This window comes from Salvelinus sp. IW2-2015, linkage group LG11, assembly GCF_002910315.2.
Source record: "Salvelinus sp. IW2-2015 linkage group LG11, ASM291031v2, whole genome shotgun sequence".
NCBI classification, from domain to species: Eukaryota; Metazoa; Chordata; class Actinopteri; order Salmoniformes; family Salmonidae; genus Salvelinus; species Salvelinus sp. IW2-2015.
Genome location: NC_036851.1, coordinates 32924966 through 32946427, shown reverse-complemented (window position 1 = coordinate 32946427; position 21462 = coordinate 32924966). Strand labels below are relative to the sequence as shown.

General features: G+C 42.1%; 3 protein-coding genes across 4 annotated transcripts; all 3 read left to right on the top strand.

The window, feature by feature from the left end:
* The first annotated feature begins 286 nt into the window (after positions 1 to 286).
* On the top strand, positions 287 to 9061 carry LOC111970228 (NADH-cytochrome b5 reductase 3). Of its 2 annotated transcripts, XM_070445673.1 has the most exons (12): positions 287 to 980; positions 1953 to 2026; positions 2114 to 2257; positions 2418 to 2452; positions 3824 to 3970; positions 4175 to 4247; positions 4704 to 4810; positions 5049 to 5178; positions 7050 to 7133; positions 7262 to 7347; positions 7535 to 7634; positions 8084 to 9061. In XM_070445673.1, the coding sequence occupies exons 3-12, from the start codon at positions 2182 to 2184 to the stop codon at positions 8254 to 8256; spliced, it is 1011 nt and encodes a 336-aa protein (XP_070301774.1). In that variant the 5' UTR covers positions 287 to 980; positions 1953 to 2026; positions 2114 to 2181; the 3' UTR covers positions 8257 to 9061. The 2 variants fall into 2 exon arrangements, with proteins under 2 accessions (XP_070301774.1, XP_023852615.1); XM_023996847.2 differs by lacking the exons at positions 1953 to 2026; positions 2114 to 2257; positions 2418 to 2452.
* Positions 9062 to 9805: 744 nt separating this feature from the next.
* Positions 9806 to 15940, top strand: LOC111970227 (adiponectin receptor protein 1). The gene is made up of 9 exons (XM_023996842.2): positions 9806 to 9895; positions 10528 to 10601; positions 10695 to 10917; positions 11477 to 11584; positions 11927 to 12098; positions 13980 to 14166; positions 14336 to 14523; positions 14772 to 14965; positions 15544 to 15940. The coding sequence occupies exons 3-9, from the start codon at positions 10774 to 10776 to the stop codon at positions 15670 to 15672; spliced, it is 1122 nt and encodes a 373-aa protein (XP_023852610.1). The 5' UTR covers positions 9806 to 9895; positions 10528 to 10601; positions 10695 to 10773; the 3' UTR covers positions 15673 to 15940.
* A 2486-nt stretch (positions 15941 to 18426) lies between these two features.
* Positions 18427 to 19534, top strand: LOC111970226 (guanine nucleotide exchange factor MSS4-like). Its single transcript, XM_023996841.2, has 2 exons — positions 18427 to 18870; positions 19185 to 19534. The coding sequence occupies exons 1-2, from the start codon at positions 18718 to 18720 to the stop codon at positions 19431 to 19433; spliced, it is 402 nt and encodes a 133-aa protein (XP_023852609.1). The 5' UTR covers positions 18427 to 18717; the 3' UTR covers positions 19434 to 19534.
* Positions 19535 to 21462: the final 1928 nt, after the last annotated feature.

Genomic DNA, 21462 nt, shown 5'->3' with positions numbered 1-21462 from the left:
AGCATTTCTCCTTTGCCAAGATAATCCATCAACCTGACAGATGGGGCATATCAAGAAGCTGATGAAACAGCATGATCATTACAGAGGTGCACCTTGTGCTGGGGACAAAAGGCCACTCTAAAATGTGCCGTTTTGTTAAAACACAAAGCCACAGATGTCTCAAGCTTTGAGGGAGCATGCAATTGGCATGCTGACTGCAGGAATGTCCACATAATTTAATGTTCATTTATATACCATAAACTGCCTCCAACTTCGTTTTAGAGAATTTGGCAGTATGTCCATCTGGCCTCCCAACCGCAGACCACGTGTTTGGTGTCGTGTGGGCAAGCGGTTTGCTGATGTCAACKTTGTGAACAGAGTGCCCTGCCCCATGGTGGCGGTGGTGTTATTGTATGGGCAGGCATAAACTACGGACAACGAACACAATTATCCATCGCAATTTGAATGCGCAGAAACACGGTGACGCGATCCTGAGTCCCATAGTAGGGCCCATTTTTAAAAAAAGTTTTCTGTATTCCCAGTCATATCCAGGGCGGCCCACCATTGGCCCAGCGTCGTCCGGGTTTGGCCAGGGCAGGCTGTCTTTGTTCTTAATTAACTGAATGTATTTCAATTGACTGATTTCGTCATATGAACTGTAACTCGGTAAAGTCTCTGAATGTGTTGCATATTGCGTTTATATTTTTGTTCAGTATACTTTCATGGTAGAATATATAATTTGTCTTGAGAAGAGAACAAATCTGGTATACTCCCTATTGTATCATAATCGTGCTGCTGTATAAATCGGTGGCATTTCCGCTTCTCTCCAACGGATGTTGTACAAATTTGGTGTAACCGCTAAATACGCCCTTCCGTCAACTCAATCTTTTTTCGGGGGTGTGCCTTCTCTGATGAGAAGCTAACTAGATAGCCAAGTAGTTCTTTGCTTCACTAATGTGACCTTGCGCTGAGGATTCGGAATCGCCATGAAGTACGCATTGGTAAGAATATCCTGTCGAAATTATTTCCAGGGTTGCTTTGGTTTCCTTTTTTGTCTGTGGTGGTAGTAGAAAAGTAGCCTGTCAGCTAACGCGGTAACTTACTTTGATAAGTTAAACAGAGAGCAGTAACAAGGCACCGCAGCTGTCACTCCCTGTCAGATAATTTATCTGCCCTGAACTGGTCATATTATGTCAAATTAAATGCACAGAATTGGAAGATTTGTCTCTGAGATTGACCTGATTAAAAGATCACTAACTAGCCTAGTGCAGTTCGCTAAGTGACTCAAGTACAGTAAGCATTTCGTTGGACAGTGTATACTATTTGTATCCTGTACATACGACGAATAAAAATTTAAACTCATGTTGTAAACTTGTGCAGGCGACTCATCTTGGCTAGCAGTCTGCCAAGCAACCAACTCTCCTGGTACATCTGACAACGTGTTAACAGCCATCTAAGCAAGCAAGTGAAGCTTATTTCACCTTAGATAATAGCAAATACCATAATTTACTGAACAAAAATAAGTGCAACAAGTAACGTGTTGGTTTCATGAGATTAAATAAAAAAATCCTAGAAATGTTCCATGCACAAAAAGCTTATTTCTCCCAAATGTTGTGCACAAATTTGTTTACATCCCTTTTTAGAGAGCATTTCTCCTTTGCCAAGATAATCCACCTAACAGGTGTGGCATATCAAGAAGCTGATTAAATAGCATTATCATTACACAGATTCACATTCTGTTGGAGACGTTACAAAAAATGCCACTCTAAAATATGCAGTTTTGTCACACAACACAATGCCACAGATGTCTCAAGTTTTGAGGGAGCATGCAATTGGCATGCTGACTGCAGGACTGTCCAGCAGAGCTGTTGCCAGAGAATTTAATGTTAATTTCTGAAGCATCCAATGTTTTGGAGAATTAGGCAGTAGGTTCAAACGGCCTCATAACTGCAGACCATGTGTAACCCCGCCAGCCCAGGACCTCCACATCCGACTTCTTCACCTCCAGGATCGTCTGAGACCAGTCACCCGGACAGCTGATGAAACTGTGGGTTTGCACAACTGAATAATTTCTGCACAGACTGTCAGAAACCGTCTCCGGGAAGCTCATCTGCGTGCTTGTCGTCCTCACCAGGGTCTTGACCTTTCTGCAGGTTGGCGACCTGACTGCAGTTCGGTGTCCTAACTGACTTCAATGGGCAAATGCTCACCTTCGATGGCCACTGGCACGCTGGAGAAGTGGGCTCTAAATGGATTAATCCCAGTTTCAACTCTACCGTGGTCCTGTGTGGCTCAGTTGGTAGAGCATGGCGCTTGCAACGCCAGGGTTGTGGGTTCATTCCCCACGGGGGGACCAGGATGAATATGTGTGAACTTTCCAATTTGTAAGTCGCTCTGGATAAGAGCGTCTGCTAAATGACTTAAATGTAAATGTACCGGGCAGATGGCAGATAGCGTGTATGGGGTCATGTGGGTGAGTGATTTGCTGATGTCAACGTTGTGAAAAGAGTGCCCAATGGTGGGGTTATGGTATGGGCAGTCATAAGCTACGGGCAACGAACACTATTGCATTTTATTTATGGCAATTTGAATGCACAGAGATACCGTGACGAGATCCTGAGGCCCGTTGTCATGCCAATTATCCATCACCTCATGTTTCAGCATGATAATGCACAGCCCTGTGACGCAAGGATCTGTACACAATTCCTGGAAGCGGAAAATGTCCCACTTCTATGGCCTGTCAACCATTTGAGCATGTTTGGGATGCTCTGGATCGACGTGTACGATCATGTGTTCCAGTACCCACCAATATCCAGAAAATTCGCACAGCCATTGAAGAGGAGTGGGTTCCTTTCCACAGGCCACAATCAACAACCTGATCAGCTCTATGCGAAGGAGTAGTGTTGTGCTTCATGAGGCAAATGGTGGTCACACCAGATACTGACCTGTTTTCTGATCCACGCCCCTACCTTTTAATGTGTCTTTGACCAACAGATGCATATCTGTATTCCCAGTCATGTGAAATCCATAGATTAGGGCCCAATGAATTTATTTCAATTCACTTATCTATATGAACTAACTCAGTAAAATCTTTGACATTGTATGTTGCGTTTTATTTTTGTTCAGTGGCGCAGTAAACTTCTAATTGTCTGACATTGGTTGTATTTAAAGAACTACTCAAGTACTGTTAGTAGCCTACACAAGCTGATTACCTTTTGTACTTTATCCTTAAACAGATTTATTGTTCTGAGACAGAATGTTATGCCTGACAATGACTGCTTGAAGTAATTTCATGTATAATAGCAGGGCATTTGCAATATGAAAATTCCCCTTATGAGTTTGGTTTCTGAGTTTATCACCTTTTATTTAAAGGGCCAATCCTTAGTTGAAACAATAACAAAGCAAACACTGCCTGTGTTTTGGTAAAAAGCTGAGTGGTGGACCTGGAGAAGTGTAACCTCTTAAATTCAAAAACAGAGCTTTGGATGGAAGGACTGACCATCCACTATATCAAAATGATAGTTTCAAGCATGTTTTGAGGCTATACAGTTTGTAAACATTGTAAATGTAAACGAATATTAGTGTAAAACATGGTTATATTTTGGGTACTGAAGGGGTTTGACAGTTCAACTAAGTTCATCAGGCATTTGTAAGTGATATTCTTCAAGAATCATTATCTATATAACATTAATTTAAGTGCAAAAATTGATGTACGAACTGCAGATTGCCCATTTAAACAGTCCAATATCTGTTTACATCTGCTTCCCTTTGTTTTATTTTTTCAACAGTAGCCATGTTATACATGGATTATGCCAAAACAATCTTCTTTCTGTTTTGTATTTAGTTCTCGACGGTAGCTGTGACTGCTGGGGTGTTATTGCTGTCCACTGTGGGCATAATTATAGCCCTCTACCTAGGCAAGAAGAAAAAGCCTCCAGTCACCTTGCTTGACCCTACCCAGAAATACCAGCTAACGCTCATCGATAAAGAGGTACATGTGTGCTATCGAAATAAATTAGACATTTTTGCTATGTGCGTCAGAGGCCTGTGCTTAATTCAATTATATACTCCATGGAAATCATTTTTGTCTAACATTTAACCGAATGTTTGTAGTAGAATTTTGCATTGAATTTACACACTATTTGACAAAACCAATGTATGAATAGTTCGATATGTCTTTGGCCTCTTTCCATAGGTGATCAGCCATGATACTCGCAGGTTCCGCTTTCGACTTCCCTCAGCAGAACATATCCTGGGGCTGCCTGTAGGTAAGTCTTTTGTCAAGTGACAGTGTTTGATAATTGATTATTATTTGATACAGTGCCATGCCATTAATAGAATTACACTTTCAAAATTTAGCAGACCCTCTTATCCAGAGAGACTTACAGGAGCAATTAAGGTTATGTGTCTTGCTCAAGTTTACATCTACCTGTTATTTACCTAGTCGTCTTGGGGATTCAAATCAGCGTCCTTTTGGTTACTGGCCCAACTCTCAAATAGTCCTTTAGCTCACCAGCATTATAACTACCCTCAAAACGTAATAMTTGATGGCGTTGTATTGCACTGATGGAAACTAGAACGCTTAGCTTCCCAGTCCTTGAATGCCCTCTAGTGTATGAGTCATTTAGCAGAACAATCAGAGGATAAAGCCACACCAAATGACCCTATCAGTTTTCAATCAGTGTTGTCTTTGTGTTTCTAATCACCTTATTTGTTTCATCTAGGGAAGCATGTATACCTCTCTGCCCGTATTGACGGCAGCCTGGTAGTCAGACCATACACACCTGTGTCCAGCGACGACAACAAAGGATATGTTGACTTGGTTGTGAAGGTATGTTTGGTTTGTCAAAGCAGTCTTATATAATAAACTGAACACTAGTACTACCATATGTATCGAGCGTGTCGTAGTAGGAGGAGTGATGACATGCTGGACCTGTTAGTAGATCATCTTATTCTTTGGGATCTAAAAGAGAAAAACAAATCCTAAATAATCACTGCTACTGTGAGGTGCTTGATATATACGGACCCTGATCTGCAAACCATATTTAATGTAGAAAATTCCTCCCCAGATCTACTTCAGTAATGTGCACCTCAAGTTTCCTGATGGAGGCAAGATGTCCCAGTACCTGGAGAGTCTGCACCTGGGAGATGTGGTGGACTTCAGAGGACCAGGAGGACTGCTGGAGTACAGAGGGCATGGTACGACCAGTCCACTGCCTGGCACACCCTCCTGATATTTACTAATGATGTGTCCCAAATGGTAACCTATATGCACTGAGTGTACAAAACATTAAGGACACCTGCTCTTTCCATGACAGACTGACCAGGTGAAAGTTATGATCCCTTATTGATGTCACTTGTAAAGTCCACTAAAGTCTATGTAGATGAATGGGAGGAGACAGGTTAAAGAAGGATTTTTAAGCATTGCAACAATTGAGACATGGCATATGCATGTGTGCCATTCAGAGGGTGAATGGGCAAGACAAAAGATTTAACTGCCTTTGAACATGGTATGGTAGTAGGTGCCAGGCACACTGGTCGATACAGATACATATCGCAATGTTATTTTTGGATTATATAATATCGGTATTTGACTAAGTATCAATTTGTTAAACAAAAATACAAGTTAAACATATTTTTTAAAGTGCTAATGTAAATGGCATTAGCTAGCGCTAGTTGGCTGTACCTGTGCCAAAACTCTGTGCCAAAGCACTTTTATTTCCCTCATTGATCAACTCATTTTCTCATGCTTTCTCGTCTCTTTGCAGCAGTGAGCAATATGTTTGGAACATCAAATCGCAATACATATAGAATCATGATAATTTCAATACATATTATTAAAAAAATGTTACCCCTTTTTCTCCCCAATTCTGTGGTATCCAATTGGTAGTTAGTCCTGTCCTATCGCTGCAACTCCCGTACGAACTCAGGAGAGGCGAAGGTCGAGAGCCGTGCGTCCTCCGAAACACAACCCAGCCATGCYGCACTGCTTCTTGACACAACGCCCGCTTAACCCGGAAGCCAGCTGCACCAACGTGTCGGAGGAAACACCGTACACCTGGCGACCGGGGCAATGTGCGTTGTGCCCGGCCCGCCACAGGAGTCGCTAGTGCGTGATGGGACAGGAACATCCCTGCCGGCCAAACCCTCCCCTCTCCCGGTTAACACTGGGCCAATTGTGCACGGCCGGCTGCGACAGAGCCTGGACTCGAACCAGGATCTCTAGTGGCACAGCTAGCGATGCAGTGCCTTAGACCACTGCGCCACTCAGGAGGCTGCAATACATATCTTATCGACACCTACGTTTCGTGAGGTTCCTGGCAATTCCCAGCCCTAATATTAGTGCGTTCTTTTTTACCATGGCCCATAAGGGTCTGATCTTTAGAGAATCTGGTGCCATTTGGGATGCGCACAGTCTAATGGAATGGGGGTTTTAGCTTTGTGTACACAGTCTCTAATGGAATGGGGGTTTTAGCTTTGTGTACACAGTCTCTAATGGAATGGGGGTTTTAGCTTGTGTACACAGCTCTAATGGAATGGGGGTTTTAGCTTTGTGTACACAGTCTCTAATGGAATGGGGGTTTTAGCTTTGTGTACACAGTCTCTAAATCGGAATGGGGGTTTTAGCTTTGTGTACACAGTCTCTAATGGAATGGGGGTTTTAGCTTTGTGTACTTGGGTGTGGCTGGCTGAGTGATTGTGTGTACACACTTATAGTCAACCTTAAGTCTACTGAATAAGTCAACAGTAAATGTACAATATCTCTGAGCAATTTGCTGGCTTGCTGCATCACATTTTGCAACTTTCATTCCCCAAAGGTTCCAGAAAAGCACTGCCTAAAGAATGTACTTTTACTGTGTTGTCACTTAAAATGTTTACTAATGCGCACAGTATTATTTGATACAATGTTCCACAACATAGTTGTTGGGTGTGTCCATCATCCTGTCTTCCATTTGGGACCAGATAACTGTTGTTCATTTGCTCCCCAAGCACACTGGAAAAGGAAAATTATCTCTGGAATGTTTTGGCATAATTTTTGTCTCATTGCTTTCTCCCATTCCATTCAACAGGGCAGTTTGCAGTTCAGACAGACAAGAAGTCTCCTGCGGAGATAAAAGTTGCCAGTACTGTGGGTCTGATAGCTGGAGGAACAGGTGAACTTTCCCTTCGCAACTCTGCACTCTGAACCTAAACACTTAAATGTTGTCTTGTTATAGCCCATGGGTAAATGTAGAGTGAGCGCTTTTAGTTCCTGGTGCTGAACTCCCTTCCCTATTTGTAGGCATCACCCCTATGCTACAACTGGTGCGCGCTATCATGAAGGACCCCAGTGACAGGACCACCTGCAGCCTGCTGTATGCCAACCAGGTGTGTGGCCGCTGCTCACACTGGCCTCTCTCCTAAAAGAGACTTTTAATATCAATAGGTTCATCTATATAAATAAAGAACAGATACTGTAAATGCTTTGTACTAGCTTCACTGTGGATATAGTTCATAGGTTTGCTTAGGTTTAGAGTTAACACTGAACTGTCTGTGTGTGGTGTGTTCATGGCAGACTGAGAAGGATATCCTGCTGAGGGATGAGCTGGAGGAGGTCCAGGCCAGACACCCAGACCGCTTCAAGCTGTGGTTTTCAGTGGACAGGGCACCCGAGGGTATGTGCCTTACGACTTTTGCTTGCATTGCTCAAGTGTTGACATCAAGATTTCAAATTGGCAACCCATCCCAAATGGAATTAATTGAAGCATAAACAAACATTACAATAATTCACTGTGGAATTCAATGATAATTCTTCTTCTGGTGTTCTCTGCWTTGCGCATCACATAAAGAGTGAAAACATAATAATTATATCCCTAGAGCAGTAAAATAACACACACATACATGCATACATACAGAAAAATGAAGCAGAAGGTGTTTGAACCCAGTTAAATATGTTAAATATGGGAGACAAGCCTATACACAATCTATATACACATGTACCATTTACCACATAGAAGCTAAATATTTTTGCAATTTGTGTGTTTTATGGCAGAATCATTAAGCATATTGGTACTTGTTTGCGACCCCATGAAAAACTGAATTATGATCAATTTGTGTCGCTCAGGCTGGGAGTACAGTGAGGGCTTCATCAATGTGGATATGATCCAGGAGCACCTGCCCACCCCCAGTGAGGACACCTTGGTGCTCATGTGCGGTCCACCCCCCATGATCCAGTTTGCTTGCAACCCCAACCTGGACAAGTTGGGCTACCGGCAGAGTCAGCGCTTCGCCTACTAGTCACCAGCCTAGGAACTATCCTCCCAGCCACACCCAGCATGGGCCTTCTCAATGCAACAATGACATCAATTCAGTGCTTGGTTGGGCCGGAACTACTGCTTGAGTACCGGCATCTCTTATAGAATATTGGCTCAAAGATTTGCGGAGTTCCAGCACCTAAATATATACAGTACTGGCACCCAAAATAAGTATGGGCACCATTTTCAGTCCGCTTAAAGCACTGCATCAATTTACTACCAAAAGCCCCATATGGTAAGTGCAGACAGGTTGAGCATTAAATGCTCACTTGGAACCAAAGTCCTACCTTTGTATTATTAGCCTCCATCTCCTGCTGATATCTACAATTGTATTTTTAGGTGAGGTTTTAAAGCTTTGATTTATTATTGATGTACTTAGCCTTGAGCAGTCCTCCTAAAAACAGGACAGAGCGAACATAATTAAAGATAAAGCCGCATACTGAACTGAATTATGCCCAGGGATGCAGTGCTGAATATAAGGAGGCTGCCCAGGCAGCTTTACTTAAACTGCATATCATTTGTTGTGTGTGCATTTAAGTGTTACAGCTGCTGTAGAGATGTGTTATACTGTATTTTGGCACATGTGGGGCTTTTTGATGTGTGTCTAGTGGGTATGGGATCTGACTCCATTTCTTATTGTATTTCTGTGAGATTGTGTGAGCATAATTATTCAAGGCTCTTTTTGTTTTATATATTATAATTTCAGAGTTTAATCTGCAATGCACTACAGTCTTTGTAAAAATGGATTGTGTTTATGAAAAGACAATAAAAATTTCTGCCACTTCAAATTGCCTCCATTCATATACGGGATCCATAATCCTGTTGTCTTTATGTATTGACTGGACCATTCCTTAGATATTATCCCTTGTTGTAAAATAGAGTATTGTGGAGGTTAACAATTTGGACATTCAGTTTGCCAGAACAACGTGGCTCTGATTGCGACAGTTGAATGCTGTCACAACAAGGAGTAATCTGTGCTTGGTGCAGACAATTTAGTCCAAATGCTGGGACAGAGTTAGTTGGAAAAATTGTATCTAATTCCACTGCCTACTACAGTACAGTTCCCCTTTGTTGACAGGGATTATTGAAGATTGGAATTGCTGATGAGAGTTGGTTTACAAGTAGGAGTAGCTCTATCCACAAGTAAAGAGCTGGATGAGGGTCTATTTTTAATTGAGCCTTTCTTGTGCTGCTAAAATGTGGTTTAGGCAGCTCAGTTCTGAAGACAACTTTTCACATACTGTACATACACTACTGTTAAGTTTGGGGGTTCATGCAGGCACCATTATGGAGGTAATGTGATTCCACTCAATCATTTATAGGAGAAGCACGTGCATGACCTGGGAATAAAACAGTGTACCACTTAAGTCTATGTTGATTTGATATAATGGCTACATATACAGACAGTATTTTGGTGTTACTTTAAAACATTTTACATTTGTAATTTTAACCACTAGATGGAGACGATGTTACGTTGTTTATGAGAACCAGTTGAAACTCTTTGCTTGGCATTGACTTGTCATTTTCGTTAACCGTGCTGCGTGACTGTTCGTTCGGAGGTTCGGCTTGTTTTTGTGAGAATCAGGAAGGGATCACATTTCCTTTGACGTCTGGAGTATCAGGTAGCTACGTCCGCTGAGTAAAAATGCAAAAGTTAACCAGCTTCAACAATGAGCAATATTGTAGCATTGTATTTGCAACTGTGTCAGTGTGTTTGGTATTGGTTCGATACAGCCAGACGTGACCAGTTTTCTTCGAGTATGCGAAAGCTAACTAGCTAGCCTATAATGCTAGCTAATGGCATTAGTAATGCTAGCATCTGCGGTTATCGTACGTTACCTTGGGGCTCTAGCTAGCTATAATTTGCTGGTGTACGTCAGGAATCATGTCAGCCAAATCATATTATTGGAGTCGTTATCTTGTTATCCCAGTTCCATGTTTATTCGGATGCTATTGTATGATTGCTTTGTTCTAAGGTAGCCAACCAGCTGACAAAGTCTTTGCCAGTTTTGTTTGTTAGCTACCAGCTAACGTTACCGTTAGCTAACGTTACCGTTAGCTAACTACATTTTTCGGCCGTCTCACAAGAGCAATTTTGGTCTTCCTGCCATGTTAGCCGAGTAGCTTATTCGTCATAACTGTTGTCAAATACTCATTTAACGAGTGAATATTTTCACGACATAAGACTTTGTTGATGGTGTAAAAATTTAACGTTATGTCAAAGTAATACTGGAAGCTGCAATTTTTACTTCAGTGCTGAACGCAAGGACCAACTGTCGGTGGGAAATATAGACCTACCAAAGTCCACATCAGGTCCAATTGTCACAGGTGAAGTTAGTTACAATTTAGAATAAGTTATTTCAGTGAAAAACTACATTAACTAATGTATTTATTTGTCACTATGATTTCTTGACTCCTCAGCACTGGGCCAACTGCGGACTTAAGTGTCAGGCTTTAGTAGTACACACAGGCAGAGGACAGGTCATCAGGCAGTCTCCCTATGTCAGGCCGAAACGGGTCTGCGAGTGATGCAGACTGTCGGATCTCAGAGGACTGCCGGGTCCCGGATGTGGAGCTGATGGAGCTGGGACCTCTGCTGGAGGAGACGGGACGGCAGACAGCGGGGAAAGGCATGATGTCAGAAGTGAGAGTGGGGGAGACAGGTTACGTCCCATATGGCACCCTATTCCCTACACAGTGCTCAAATTTTGATCAGCGCTCAAAAGTAGTGCACTATATAGGGTGCCATTTGGAATGCTGCCTGACTCAACTCCTCGATTACCACCGGTATTAGGTATTTTCTAAAGCGGGCGCAGAATCTTCCAAATCAACATTTGGTGATCAGCCAACACCAACGTGTCTAGTGAACACAGGGGTGTATTCAGAGAGGTGAAAGTTCAGAACGTTGCAGATCTCCCAATTGGCCTATTCTACATCCAAACAAACTGGTTGTTCTACAAAATTAGTTTCTATCTAAATGTTCTATAGCGTTGCACCCTCGTGAATATGCCCCAGTTGAAGACAAAACAAATCTAAGTGGTCATTGGCCAATAGAGCTAAGCTTGGGTGGGGTCGCACCTAAGTAATGGTCAGGGAAATGTAGACCAAACCAACTGGGATTCGTTCCCATGTTTTCACTTTTATCCTGCACTGCAAAGGCATATGCTCTACTTGCCTAACTAAATCACATTCTCTCTCTGCAGGGGGCCTCAGTTCTGCCTGATGAGGAGGATGAAGAGGTGGAAGAGGTCCTGACGCTGCCCCTCCAGGCTCACCACGCAATGGAGAAGATGGAGGAGTTTGTGCACAAAGTAGGCATCATTGGGCTGTTCCAGATGGCAGGATCAATAAGTTAGCCAGCTAACTTTGATAAGCAGCCAAAGTATCTCTTGATTTTCTGATTCATTTAGAAAGCTAAACTTGAATATGAGTTGTTGGTTGTCGAGTCAATTATACCATGCCCATTTCAAGTCTATGTTTCTCGAAAAGATGAAGTTATTTCAGAATTTCTGGGACAGTTAGCTGGCTAACTCATTGATCCTGCTTTCTGGAACAGCCCCCATGGCTGCTCTGTCTAACTTCATACACAGAGAGAATAAGAGTGGGGAGATGAACAGGACATTCATGGTAGCCTTAAACCCTTGTGTTTTAAGGTGTGGAAGGGTAGCTGGAGGGTTATCCCATTTCATGTCCTGCCGGAGTGGCTGAAGGACAACGACTACCTCCTGCATGGACACCGACCCCCCATGCCCTCCTTCCGCGCATGCTTTGGAAGCATCTTCAGGATCCACACAGAAACAGGCAACATCTGGACCCACCTTCTAGGTGAGAGTGTGTGAGATATATGAGGAGACTGAATCCTCACATGTTGAACCTCACACCATTGCCTATAAAGTTGCAGTGAAGCACAAGTCTATGATCCCCACAACTAGGGCACATTCACTAGGTCCTAAGTTCAGCATGCTGCCATTAAGCAATGTACAGTTGAAGTCGGAAGTTTACATATACCTTAGCCAAGTACATCTAAACTCAGTTTTTCACAATTCCTGACATTTAATCCTCGTAAAAATTCCCTGTCTTTGGTCAGTTAGGATCACCACTTTATTTTAAGAATGTGAAATGTCAGAAGTTTACATATACTTAATTAGTATTTGGTAGCATTGCCTTTTAAATTGTTTAATTTGGGTCAAATGTTTTGTGTAGCCTTCCACAAGCTTCCCACAATAAGTTGGGTGAATTTTGGCCCATTCCTCCAGACAGAGCTGATGTAACTGAGTCAGGTTTATTGGCCTCCTTGCTCGCACACGCTTTTTAAGTTCCGACCACAAATTTTCTATAGGGTTGAGGTCAGGGCTTTGTGATGGCCACTCCAATACCTTGACTTTGTTGTCCTTAAGCCATTTTGCCACAACTTTGGAAGTATGCTTGGGGTCATTGTCCATTTGGAAGACCCATTTGTGACCAAGCTTTAACTTCCTGACTGTTGTCTTGAGATGTTGCTTCAATATATCCACATAATTTTCCTTTCTTCATGATACCATCTATTTTGTGAAGTGCACCAGACCCTCCTGCAGCAAAGCACCCCCACAACATGATGCTGCCACCACCGTGCTTCACGGTTGGGATGGTGTTCTTCGGCTTGCAAGCCTCCCCCTTTTTCCTCCAAACATAACGATGGTCATTATGACCAAACAGTTCTATTTTTGTTTCATCAGACCAGAGAACATTTCTCCAAAAAGTCCCCATGTGCAGTTGCAAACCGTAGTCTGGCTTTTTTATGGTGGTTTTGGAGCAGTGGTGTCTTCCTTGCTAAGCTGCCTTTCAGGTTATGTCAATATAGGACTTGTTTTACTGTGGATAWWGATACTTTTGTACCTGTTTCCTCCAGCATCTTCACAAGGTCCTCTGCTGCTGTTCTGCGATTTATTTGCACTTTTTGCACCAAAGTACGTTCATCTCTAGGAGACAGAACGCGTCTCCTTCCTGAGCGGTATAACGCCTGTGTGGTCCCATGGTGTTTTTACTTGCGTACTATTGTTTGAGCAGATGAACGTGGTACCTTCAGGCATTTGGAAATTGCTCCCAAGGATGAACCAGACTTGTGGAGGTCTACAGTTTTAGGTTTTGGCTGATTTCTTTTGATTTTCCCATGATGTCAAGCAGTGGCACTGAATTTGAAGGTAGGCCTTGAAATACATCCACAGGTACACCCCCAATTGACTCAAATTAGGCAAATTTACATATCAGAAGCTTCTATTTCTGGAATTGTCCAAGCTGTTTAAAGGCACAGTCAACTTAGTGTATGTGAACTTCTGACCCACTGGAATTGTGATAGTGAAATAATCTGTCTGGAAACAATTGTTGGAAAAATGTGTAGATGTCCTAACCGACTTGCCAAAACGATAGTTTGTTAACAAGAAATTTGTGGAGTGGTTGAAAAATGAGTTTTAATAACTCCAACCTAAGTGTATGTAAACTTCTGACTTCAACTGTATGTATTGTGCAATCACTTATCTATACTACATAGCAAAGAAGTGTGCCTCTTACACAACACATTCCATTTACAATGCTCCTGCTTGTGTCCCCCATTGTGTATATACAGTGTGCCCCATAGAGACCCCTTCCTATTGCTAATATTCATTTGTCATGATATGCCCCATATGATTACTGGTCCACAAATGATGGCCTCACCTCTCCAACCCCCAGGGCTGATCCTGTTTATTGGTCTGGGCACGTACACCATTCTGCGGCCCAACATGTACTTCATGGCCCCGCTGCAGGAGAAAGTGGTGTTTGGGATGTTTTTTCTGGGTGCCGTGCTCTGCCTCAGCTTTTCCTGGCTCTTTCACACCGTCTACTGCCACTCTGAGAAAGTGTCCCGCACCTTCTCCAAGTAAGGCTGCATGCCCCCCTCCCTCTTGCTCATGTAGATTTCTTTCTTGATTAGCTCTCCTGTATTTCTGAAAAGAAATGTGATGTTTCATTTCAGTTTTTTTTTTTACTTTAAAGTGTCATTTAAATGGATGTTCCTCTTCTAACCTCAGTGTTTTGTTTTCCCTCAGACTTGACTACTCGGGTATTGCCCTGCTGATCATGGGTTCATTTGTGCCCTGGCTCTACTACTCGTTCTACTGTTCCCCACAGCCGCGCCTCATCTACCTCACCATTGTCTGTGTGCTGGGCATTGCCGCCATCATAGTGGCCCAGTGGGAACGCTTCTCCACGCCCGCGCATCGGCCCACACGAGCAGGTGCTGCACCACATATTAACCAGCCTGTCAGAGAGTGTACTGTGACATGGATACAAAGCAATGACATATATGTAAATGTTTTAATACAACAGCTAAAAACATGAGAAAATCATCAGGAAATGCTTTTTTCTTCTACTTGTGTGTGAATAGCTGGTATAAGTTTGACCATCTTATTGTATCCTATACTATGACTGATCCAGCTGCTCTTGCTTCCACCAACCAACCTTTCCCCTCCATGTCTCTCACAGGAGTGTTCATGGGCCTGGGACTGAGTGGCATCGTCCCCACAGTGCACTTCACTATCGAGGAGGGCTTCGTCAAGGCCACCACTGTGGGACAGATGGGCTGGTTCTACCTGATGGGCGCCATGTACATCACTGGCGCCGGACTGTACGCCGCCAGGATCCCCGAACGCTACTTCCCTGGCAAATGTGACATCTGGGTAAGTGTGTAACAGAGGCAAAAAATGTAACCCTTTTCCATATATACTGCGCTACTTTTGGCCAGGGCCCATAGGGGGACCCAAGAAAGAGTGCGGCTAATTGGGGATCATAAGAAAATACTAAATGGGTCTCTGGTCAAGTGGTGCACTATATAGGATATAGGCTGCCATTTGGGATGTAGAYGCAGGCTTGTAGCTAGCTCCTGAACTAACCCCATGTCCTCATTTATATGACGATGATTATATTATTATATTATTATAATGTTATCGTCATTTAATGCGATGTGAGTTACGGTCACACATGTTCTGCACTGTGGTTATTCCCTATATAGTACGCCACATAGGACTCTGGTTATTCCCTATATAGTACTGAACTGTACTGTAGGAATATGTGGCCCATGTAGTAATCAAACTGCTAGAACTTGTGTTGCAAACACAATGCTCTAACCAGAGGAGCCTTTGGACATACATTCCCTATTTAGTGCACTACTTTTGACCAGAGCCATATGGGAATAGTGCACTAAGTAGAGAATAGGGTGCCATATGGTAAGCAGCCTCGGACCTCCCTCTCTCCTCAGTTCCACTCCCACCAGATCTTCCACGTCCTGGTTGTGGCGGCAGCCTTTATCCACTTCTACGGCGTCTCCAACCTGCAGGAGTTCCGCTACGGCCTGGAGGGAGGGTGCACTGACGACACCCTTCTCTGAGAGGCCCATCTGTGGCCCCCTCAGGCATTTCCTGGTCGGTCCCCGTCCCTATAAAGTGCTGCTGGAACACTCAATCGTCCTCCGTAGCTCCTTTTCTCCGCCCTCCCCCCACCTACCCACCCAACCACCCCGATTTGCTCATGTCATTTTTGGTTTTCTTGTGGTGTGTTTTTCTGCTTGTGCTACTTTTTCCCCATTAAAGTAGCTTTAGCTAGTGAACTATATAGAGGGGCATCCCAGTGATGCAGCAGCACTTTTTTTTTTTTTTTTTATCAAAAGGGAGCTTTAGGCTCCACTTTAGCTCATGAAGAACAACAGGGGATTTTCAACAGATTGATTACATGTTTCCTTCAAGGATGGGAACCTCAGAGGCGTTGCCCTCCAGAGCTTCCCAAATCTAGCTGTAGGAGGCTTATGTGATAGAATGGGTCYGGGTTGGGGTCAGTTTGTTCCATTTTTATTCTGTCATTATAAGGAATTAATCTAAATTAAATTCATTCATTTTTTTAAATGTAAAAGTCATAATTTAAAACAGTGGGCAATTCCAACAATTGATTAAGAGTATTTTGTTGATTTAAATTTAGTTGACATACAATCAACCCCAATCGAGGTATGGGTTATGGAACTGAAAGTCAAACAATTGAATTACTTACCTAAAAGACACTGCTTGGTACCCTTACCCCTCATGTCCCTTTTCAATGGAACAGAATCTTGTATGATTTATGGCTGGTATAAACTAACCGGGAAACGCACAATGGGCAAATCTGGGAATAGGTCAACTCTTTCCCGTCTCAACTTGAGATTTGTTTAATTTTAAGGCTATATTTCAGAACTCTAAAGGTCAAATTATTGCACCTCAACAATATGTTATTACCATTAAACTTTGTCACTGCATGGGGTCCACCATGTAATGAGTAGGAAATAGGAATAATATTTTAGTATTCCTGTGCCTTAGGCCAATGGAAATAGTTTTTAAATAGATGGGCCAATATTGCAGTCAAGTGAACTTCATTAGGATCTCCAGATATAATGATGATAACAAACTTTTTAGTTTTCTTGTCCTTATACCCAATGAAATCACTATTAAACTTTTGACCTCCAATAGTTTTCTCAAACTGCTGTTTATTTAAGATTATTATTWTTTTTTTTTAAAGCTGACTTTCTGTGGCTTTATTACAAAGACTAAACAATCTGTGTATTCTTGACTTTGTGTTGTGTTCTGTGTAGACAAGTTGATGGATAATACATTTCCCTGAAATGTAAACACATAATAAATATTTATTAATGTTAAAATGGGAAACTAACCCAAGTCATGCATTTTCTGTTCTACATAGTGATATGACACTTCATCACACTTTACTTTTCACACACATGAACATGGTTTGTCGTTGTCAAATCAAATGTTAATTGTGACATGAGCCAAATACAACAGGTGTAGTAGACCTTACAGTGAAATGCTTACATGTCCTTAACCAACAATGCAGTTTTAAGAAAAATAAGCATTCAGTAAAAAATAGATATAACAAATAATTAAAAATAACAGTAGCGAGGCTATATACAGGGTTACCGTTACAGAGTCAATGTGTACAGGTAAGTTGACATATGTACATGTAGGTAGAGGTAAAGTGACTATGCATAGATAATAACAGAGTAGCAGCATTTAAAGGGGGGACAATGCAAATGTCTTATGGCTTGAGGGTAGAAGCTGTTGTGAAGCCTCTTGGACCAAGACTTGGTACTCCGGTAGCGGAGAGAACAGTTTGACTAGCCCTGTAGTAGTCAATTCCATATTTGACCATATTTATGCCACATTTTGTCTATATCCACAGCTTTACAAATAAAATTTTATCTGGGGTGTTGCGTAGCAGTTAATCACTCATTCTATATGTTATGGCATGTAATTGTTACTTTCATGCAGGGGGCTATTCACCTGGGCTAGTTATGTAGCTAGCTGCGTGCATGGTCACAAAAAGTTGGAACATTCTCTTTACCCAATGCAAACGATGTCCCTTGGGAGTTCTAAAATTCTACCTGAAGGTACCAGAGATGGGGAGACTGGTTGTTTGCAATGACTTCCACTGATTATAAATACAGTATCTTAGAACTTGCAGAGGTACAGTCTATGTATGATAACTCAAAAATCTGGTTCAATTGGATGTCAATGCAGGTAGTTTAGCGGTTAAGTAACTGAAATGTCGCTGGTTCGAATCCCCGAGCCGGCAAGGTGGAAAAATCTGCTGTTCTGTCCTTGAGCAAGGCAGTAAACCTCCAACAACAACGGCCCTAGGTGTATATGTCGATTAAGGCAGCACCAGCACCTCTGATTCAGAGAGGTTAGGTTAAATGCGGAAGACATTTCGGTTGAATGCATTCAGTTGTGAAACTGACTAGTATCCCCTTTCCCTTCTAGGGTGCCCTTTCACTATGAATGATGTGTCAGTCACATGATGGCACCTTCTATATTGTTGACCTTACTCTGACGAATTGGTCAACTGGGTGGATATGGTTATTACTCAGATTAATCCGATTTTATCACAAGTGTATGTCTATTTTGATCTTATCCAAAGGTTTTTAAAAATTGGTTTTAAACATATGCGACTAACTATTTCCCCAAAATATAGATGAAATGACATTTGTTTAATTGTAGATAAAGAACAACCTAGCAGCAGTTATTTGAAAATCAAACCAATCAATCATCATATATGACGAAGGAACGATATAATTGAGCGATGTGGACTCTGAACGGAAGTTTCAGCGGGTGCACACTTCAGCAACGCTTGTTCGGTCATTTTTTTTAACAAAATGTTGATATGGCCGTGTGCTTTTAGTAGTTACATTACTTGTACTAGCCGCTTGGTAATAGTTTAGGTGTACTCTTTCTGAGCAGCTTATACAGCAGAGGTGAGTTGACACCTCAAAATTCACATTACATTAGCTAGCTTGGTTACATTAGTTGAAAGAAATATATAGAGCAGTGGTTTGCCTATAGCTAACCATCTTAGCATTCGCTTTATAAGTGTAGTATAGTCACAAATTGCGTTCAACATGGACAACCAAGAACAGAACTCTCCCTCTGAAGGATGCGTCGACCGGTCTACGCTGGTGTCGGGGGTTGGAAAGAATATCAAGTCAGTTTTGTGCCGACGTTGTGGCTCGAAGGTCCTCTGCCCAGGGATGGCGGTGTTTGCGGAGAAGGAGGTAAGGTTCACCTCAGAAAGGTGTAACCCCTAAAGACAAATGACCCTTTAAATTACGAGTTATATGATTCACAATAGACCTATTTTCCTATCCGAATGTGCTTCATCAGTTGTTTTATTTCAAGTCAGTGCACTGTCTAACCACCACCTAAACTACAGCTCCAAATTATATTTTGCAAACAATGTGCAATTTGCTATGCCATGATGTGACTAAACAATGTCAGGGAATGGAAAATCACTTCTGTTTATCTATTCATATTAATGGCCATTGTCATGATGAATCTGGCCTTCTATTTCCTCCCCAATATCCACCAGCTGTTCCTGCCCTCAATGCGCAAGAAGACCACTATCACCCAATCAGAGGGATCCGTGGATGGGGACACACTGACTACCCACTGGTTAGTCGACGACATGTACACTTTTGAGAATGTGGGCTTCACTAAGGATGTGGGGAGAATCAAGTACCTCATTTGTGCAGACTGTGAGATTGGACCCATAGGCTGGCACTCCCTGGATGACAAAAAGAGCTTCTATGTTGCATTGGAAAGAGTCAATCATGCCTAGTGTGGCCCACTGTAAGAGCCTGGGGAAACTTAAGAGGGTGTACACATTTGGAACTGAAGAAGGACAAGACAGACCAACATGAACGTCAGCCGTGCGCAGTAGATTACTTGTTGGATGTCGRCGGACAGTGCCTATTCAATGTAGAGAAAATGACGGCAAATGTTCTGTGGTCAGAGGCAATAGGACGGTCACCCACTGCGCATGGGCAACATGCATTGGTCTGTCTTGTCCTTAATTCTTTTCGGCCTTCACTTTCCCTCTGGCTGGTGCTGGATGACTCCTTAGTTCTTCAAGGCCAAGTGTTCTTCAATTCCTTTGTTTTCTACTGATCAACAATGGTATTGATGTGGTTCTCTGAACAAATGTCTTATCAGTCTATAAAACTGTAGTTCAATCTAATACTGTAACTAACCCATATTCAGGTGTTATGCTTTGGTCTGAGGTTAACCCTACAGCCTTTGGAATTGTATTACTTGTATAGGCCTACTTGATATTACTTTCTACTTCTGAAATATTATCAGACTTTCTACTTCTGAAATATTATCAGACTATCTCTGATTCTACAAATGTGGCCCATTTGGACTTCTACTGTTTGAATGATTAGTGTGCTTATCAGCATAGCACACCCTTTGCATTGTGAATAATGGGAGTGGTTGTATTTGTTGAGTGTGCTGTATGCATTTGTTGCTGATACACTTCAAGTGACAGTGTTCTGTCTGTTGATATACCACATTGGCTTTGACTGTTGCTCTGGCCCTCAGCTATTGCCATCTAACTCCAGAGGACCCCATTAGATCTCCACAGTCCATACTCATCATGGACATGTGATCTGAAATGCATTTCATTCCATCTGCATTTGAGTACTGGATTACCCTTGGCTTGACTGTGAGCTCTATTGTTTGTTGCTTCTTTCGCTGCATTTTGATGCTCTTTCAAACTAGAGGTCGACCGATTATGATTTTTCAACGCCGATACCGATTATTGGACCAAAAAAGCCGATACCGATTAATCGGAAATTTAAATTAATTTTTTTGTTTGTAATAATGACAATTACAACAATACTGAATGAACACTTATTTTAACTTAATATAATGCATCAATAAAATCAATTTAGCCTCAAATAAATAATGAAACATGTTCAATTTGGTTTAAATAATGCAAAAACAAAGTGTTGGAGAAGAAAGTAAAAGTGCAATATGTGCCATGTAAGAAAGCTAACGTTTAAGTTCCTTGCTCAGAACATGAGAACATATGAAAGCTGGTGGTTCCTTTTAACATGAGTCCAGGTATATATTCCCAGGTAAGAAGTTTTAGGTTGTAGTTATTATAGGAATTATAGGACTATTTCTCTCTATACCATTTGTATTTCATATACCTTTGACTATTGGATGTTCTTATATTGCCAGTGTAACAGTATAGCTTCCGTCCCTCTCCTCGCCCCTACCTGGGCTCGAACTAGGAACACATCGACAACAGCCATCCTCGAAGCATCGTTACCCATCGCTCCACAAAAGCCACAACTACTTCAAGGTCTCAGAGCGAGTTACGTCACCGATTGAAACGCTATTAGCGCGCACCCCGCTAACTACTAGCCATTTCACATCGGTTACACCAGCCTAATCTCTGGCAAAATGCACAAAAGTGCTGTTTGAATGAATGCTTACGAGCCTGCTGCTGCCTACCATCGCTCAGTCAGACTGCTCTATCAAATCATAGACTTAATTATAACATAATAACACACAGAAATATGAGACTTAGGTCATTAATATGGTCGAATCTGGAAACTATCATCTCGATAACAAAACATTTATTCTTTCAGTGAAATACGGAACCGTTCCGTATTTTATCTAACGGGTGGCATCCATAAGTCTAAATATTCCTGTTACATTGCACAACCTTCAATGTTATGTCATAATTACGTAAAATTCTGGCAAATTAGTTCGCAACGAGCCAGGCGGCCCAAACTGTTGCATATACCCTGACTGCGTGCAATGAACGCAAGAGAAGTGACACAATTTCACCTGGTTAA

Bases quoted from the DNA above. Each gene is read 5' to 3' on its own strand.
- LOC111970227 (XM_023996842.2), top strand. From the start codon at position 10,774: ATGTCAGGCCGAAACGGGTCTGCGAGTGATGCAGACTGTCGGATCTCA. The intron at 12,099-13,979 runs GTGAGAGTGTGT...TCCAACCCCCAG, and splicing joins CATCTGGACCCACCTTCTAG to GGCTGATCCTGTTTATTGGT. The intron at 14,167-14,335 runs GTAAGGCTGCAT...GTTTTCCCTCAG, and splicing joins GTGTCCCGCACCTTCTCCAA to ACTTGACTACTCGGGTATTG.
- LOC111970228 (XM_070445673.1), top strand. From the start codon at position 2,182: ATGCTCACCTTCGATGGCCACTGGCACGCTGGAGAAGTGGGCTCTAAA. The intron at 4,811-5,048 runs GTATGTTTGGTT...ATTCCTCCCCAG, and splicing joins ATGTTGACTTGGTTGTGAAG to ATCTACTTCAGTAATGTGCA. The intron at 7,635-8,083 runs GTATGTGCCTTA...TGTGTCGCTCAG, and splicing joins AGTGGACAGGGCACCCGAGG to GCTGGGAGTACAGTGAGGGC.
- LOC111970226 (XM_023996841.2), top strand. From the start codon at position 18,718: ATGGACAACCAAGAACAGAACTCTCCCTCTGAAGGATGCGTCGACCGG. The intron at 18,871-19,184 runs GTAAGGTTCACC...AATATCCACCAG, and splicing joins CGGTGTTTGCGGAGAAGGAG to CTGTTCCTGCCCTCAATGCG.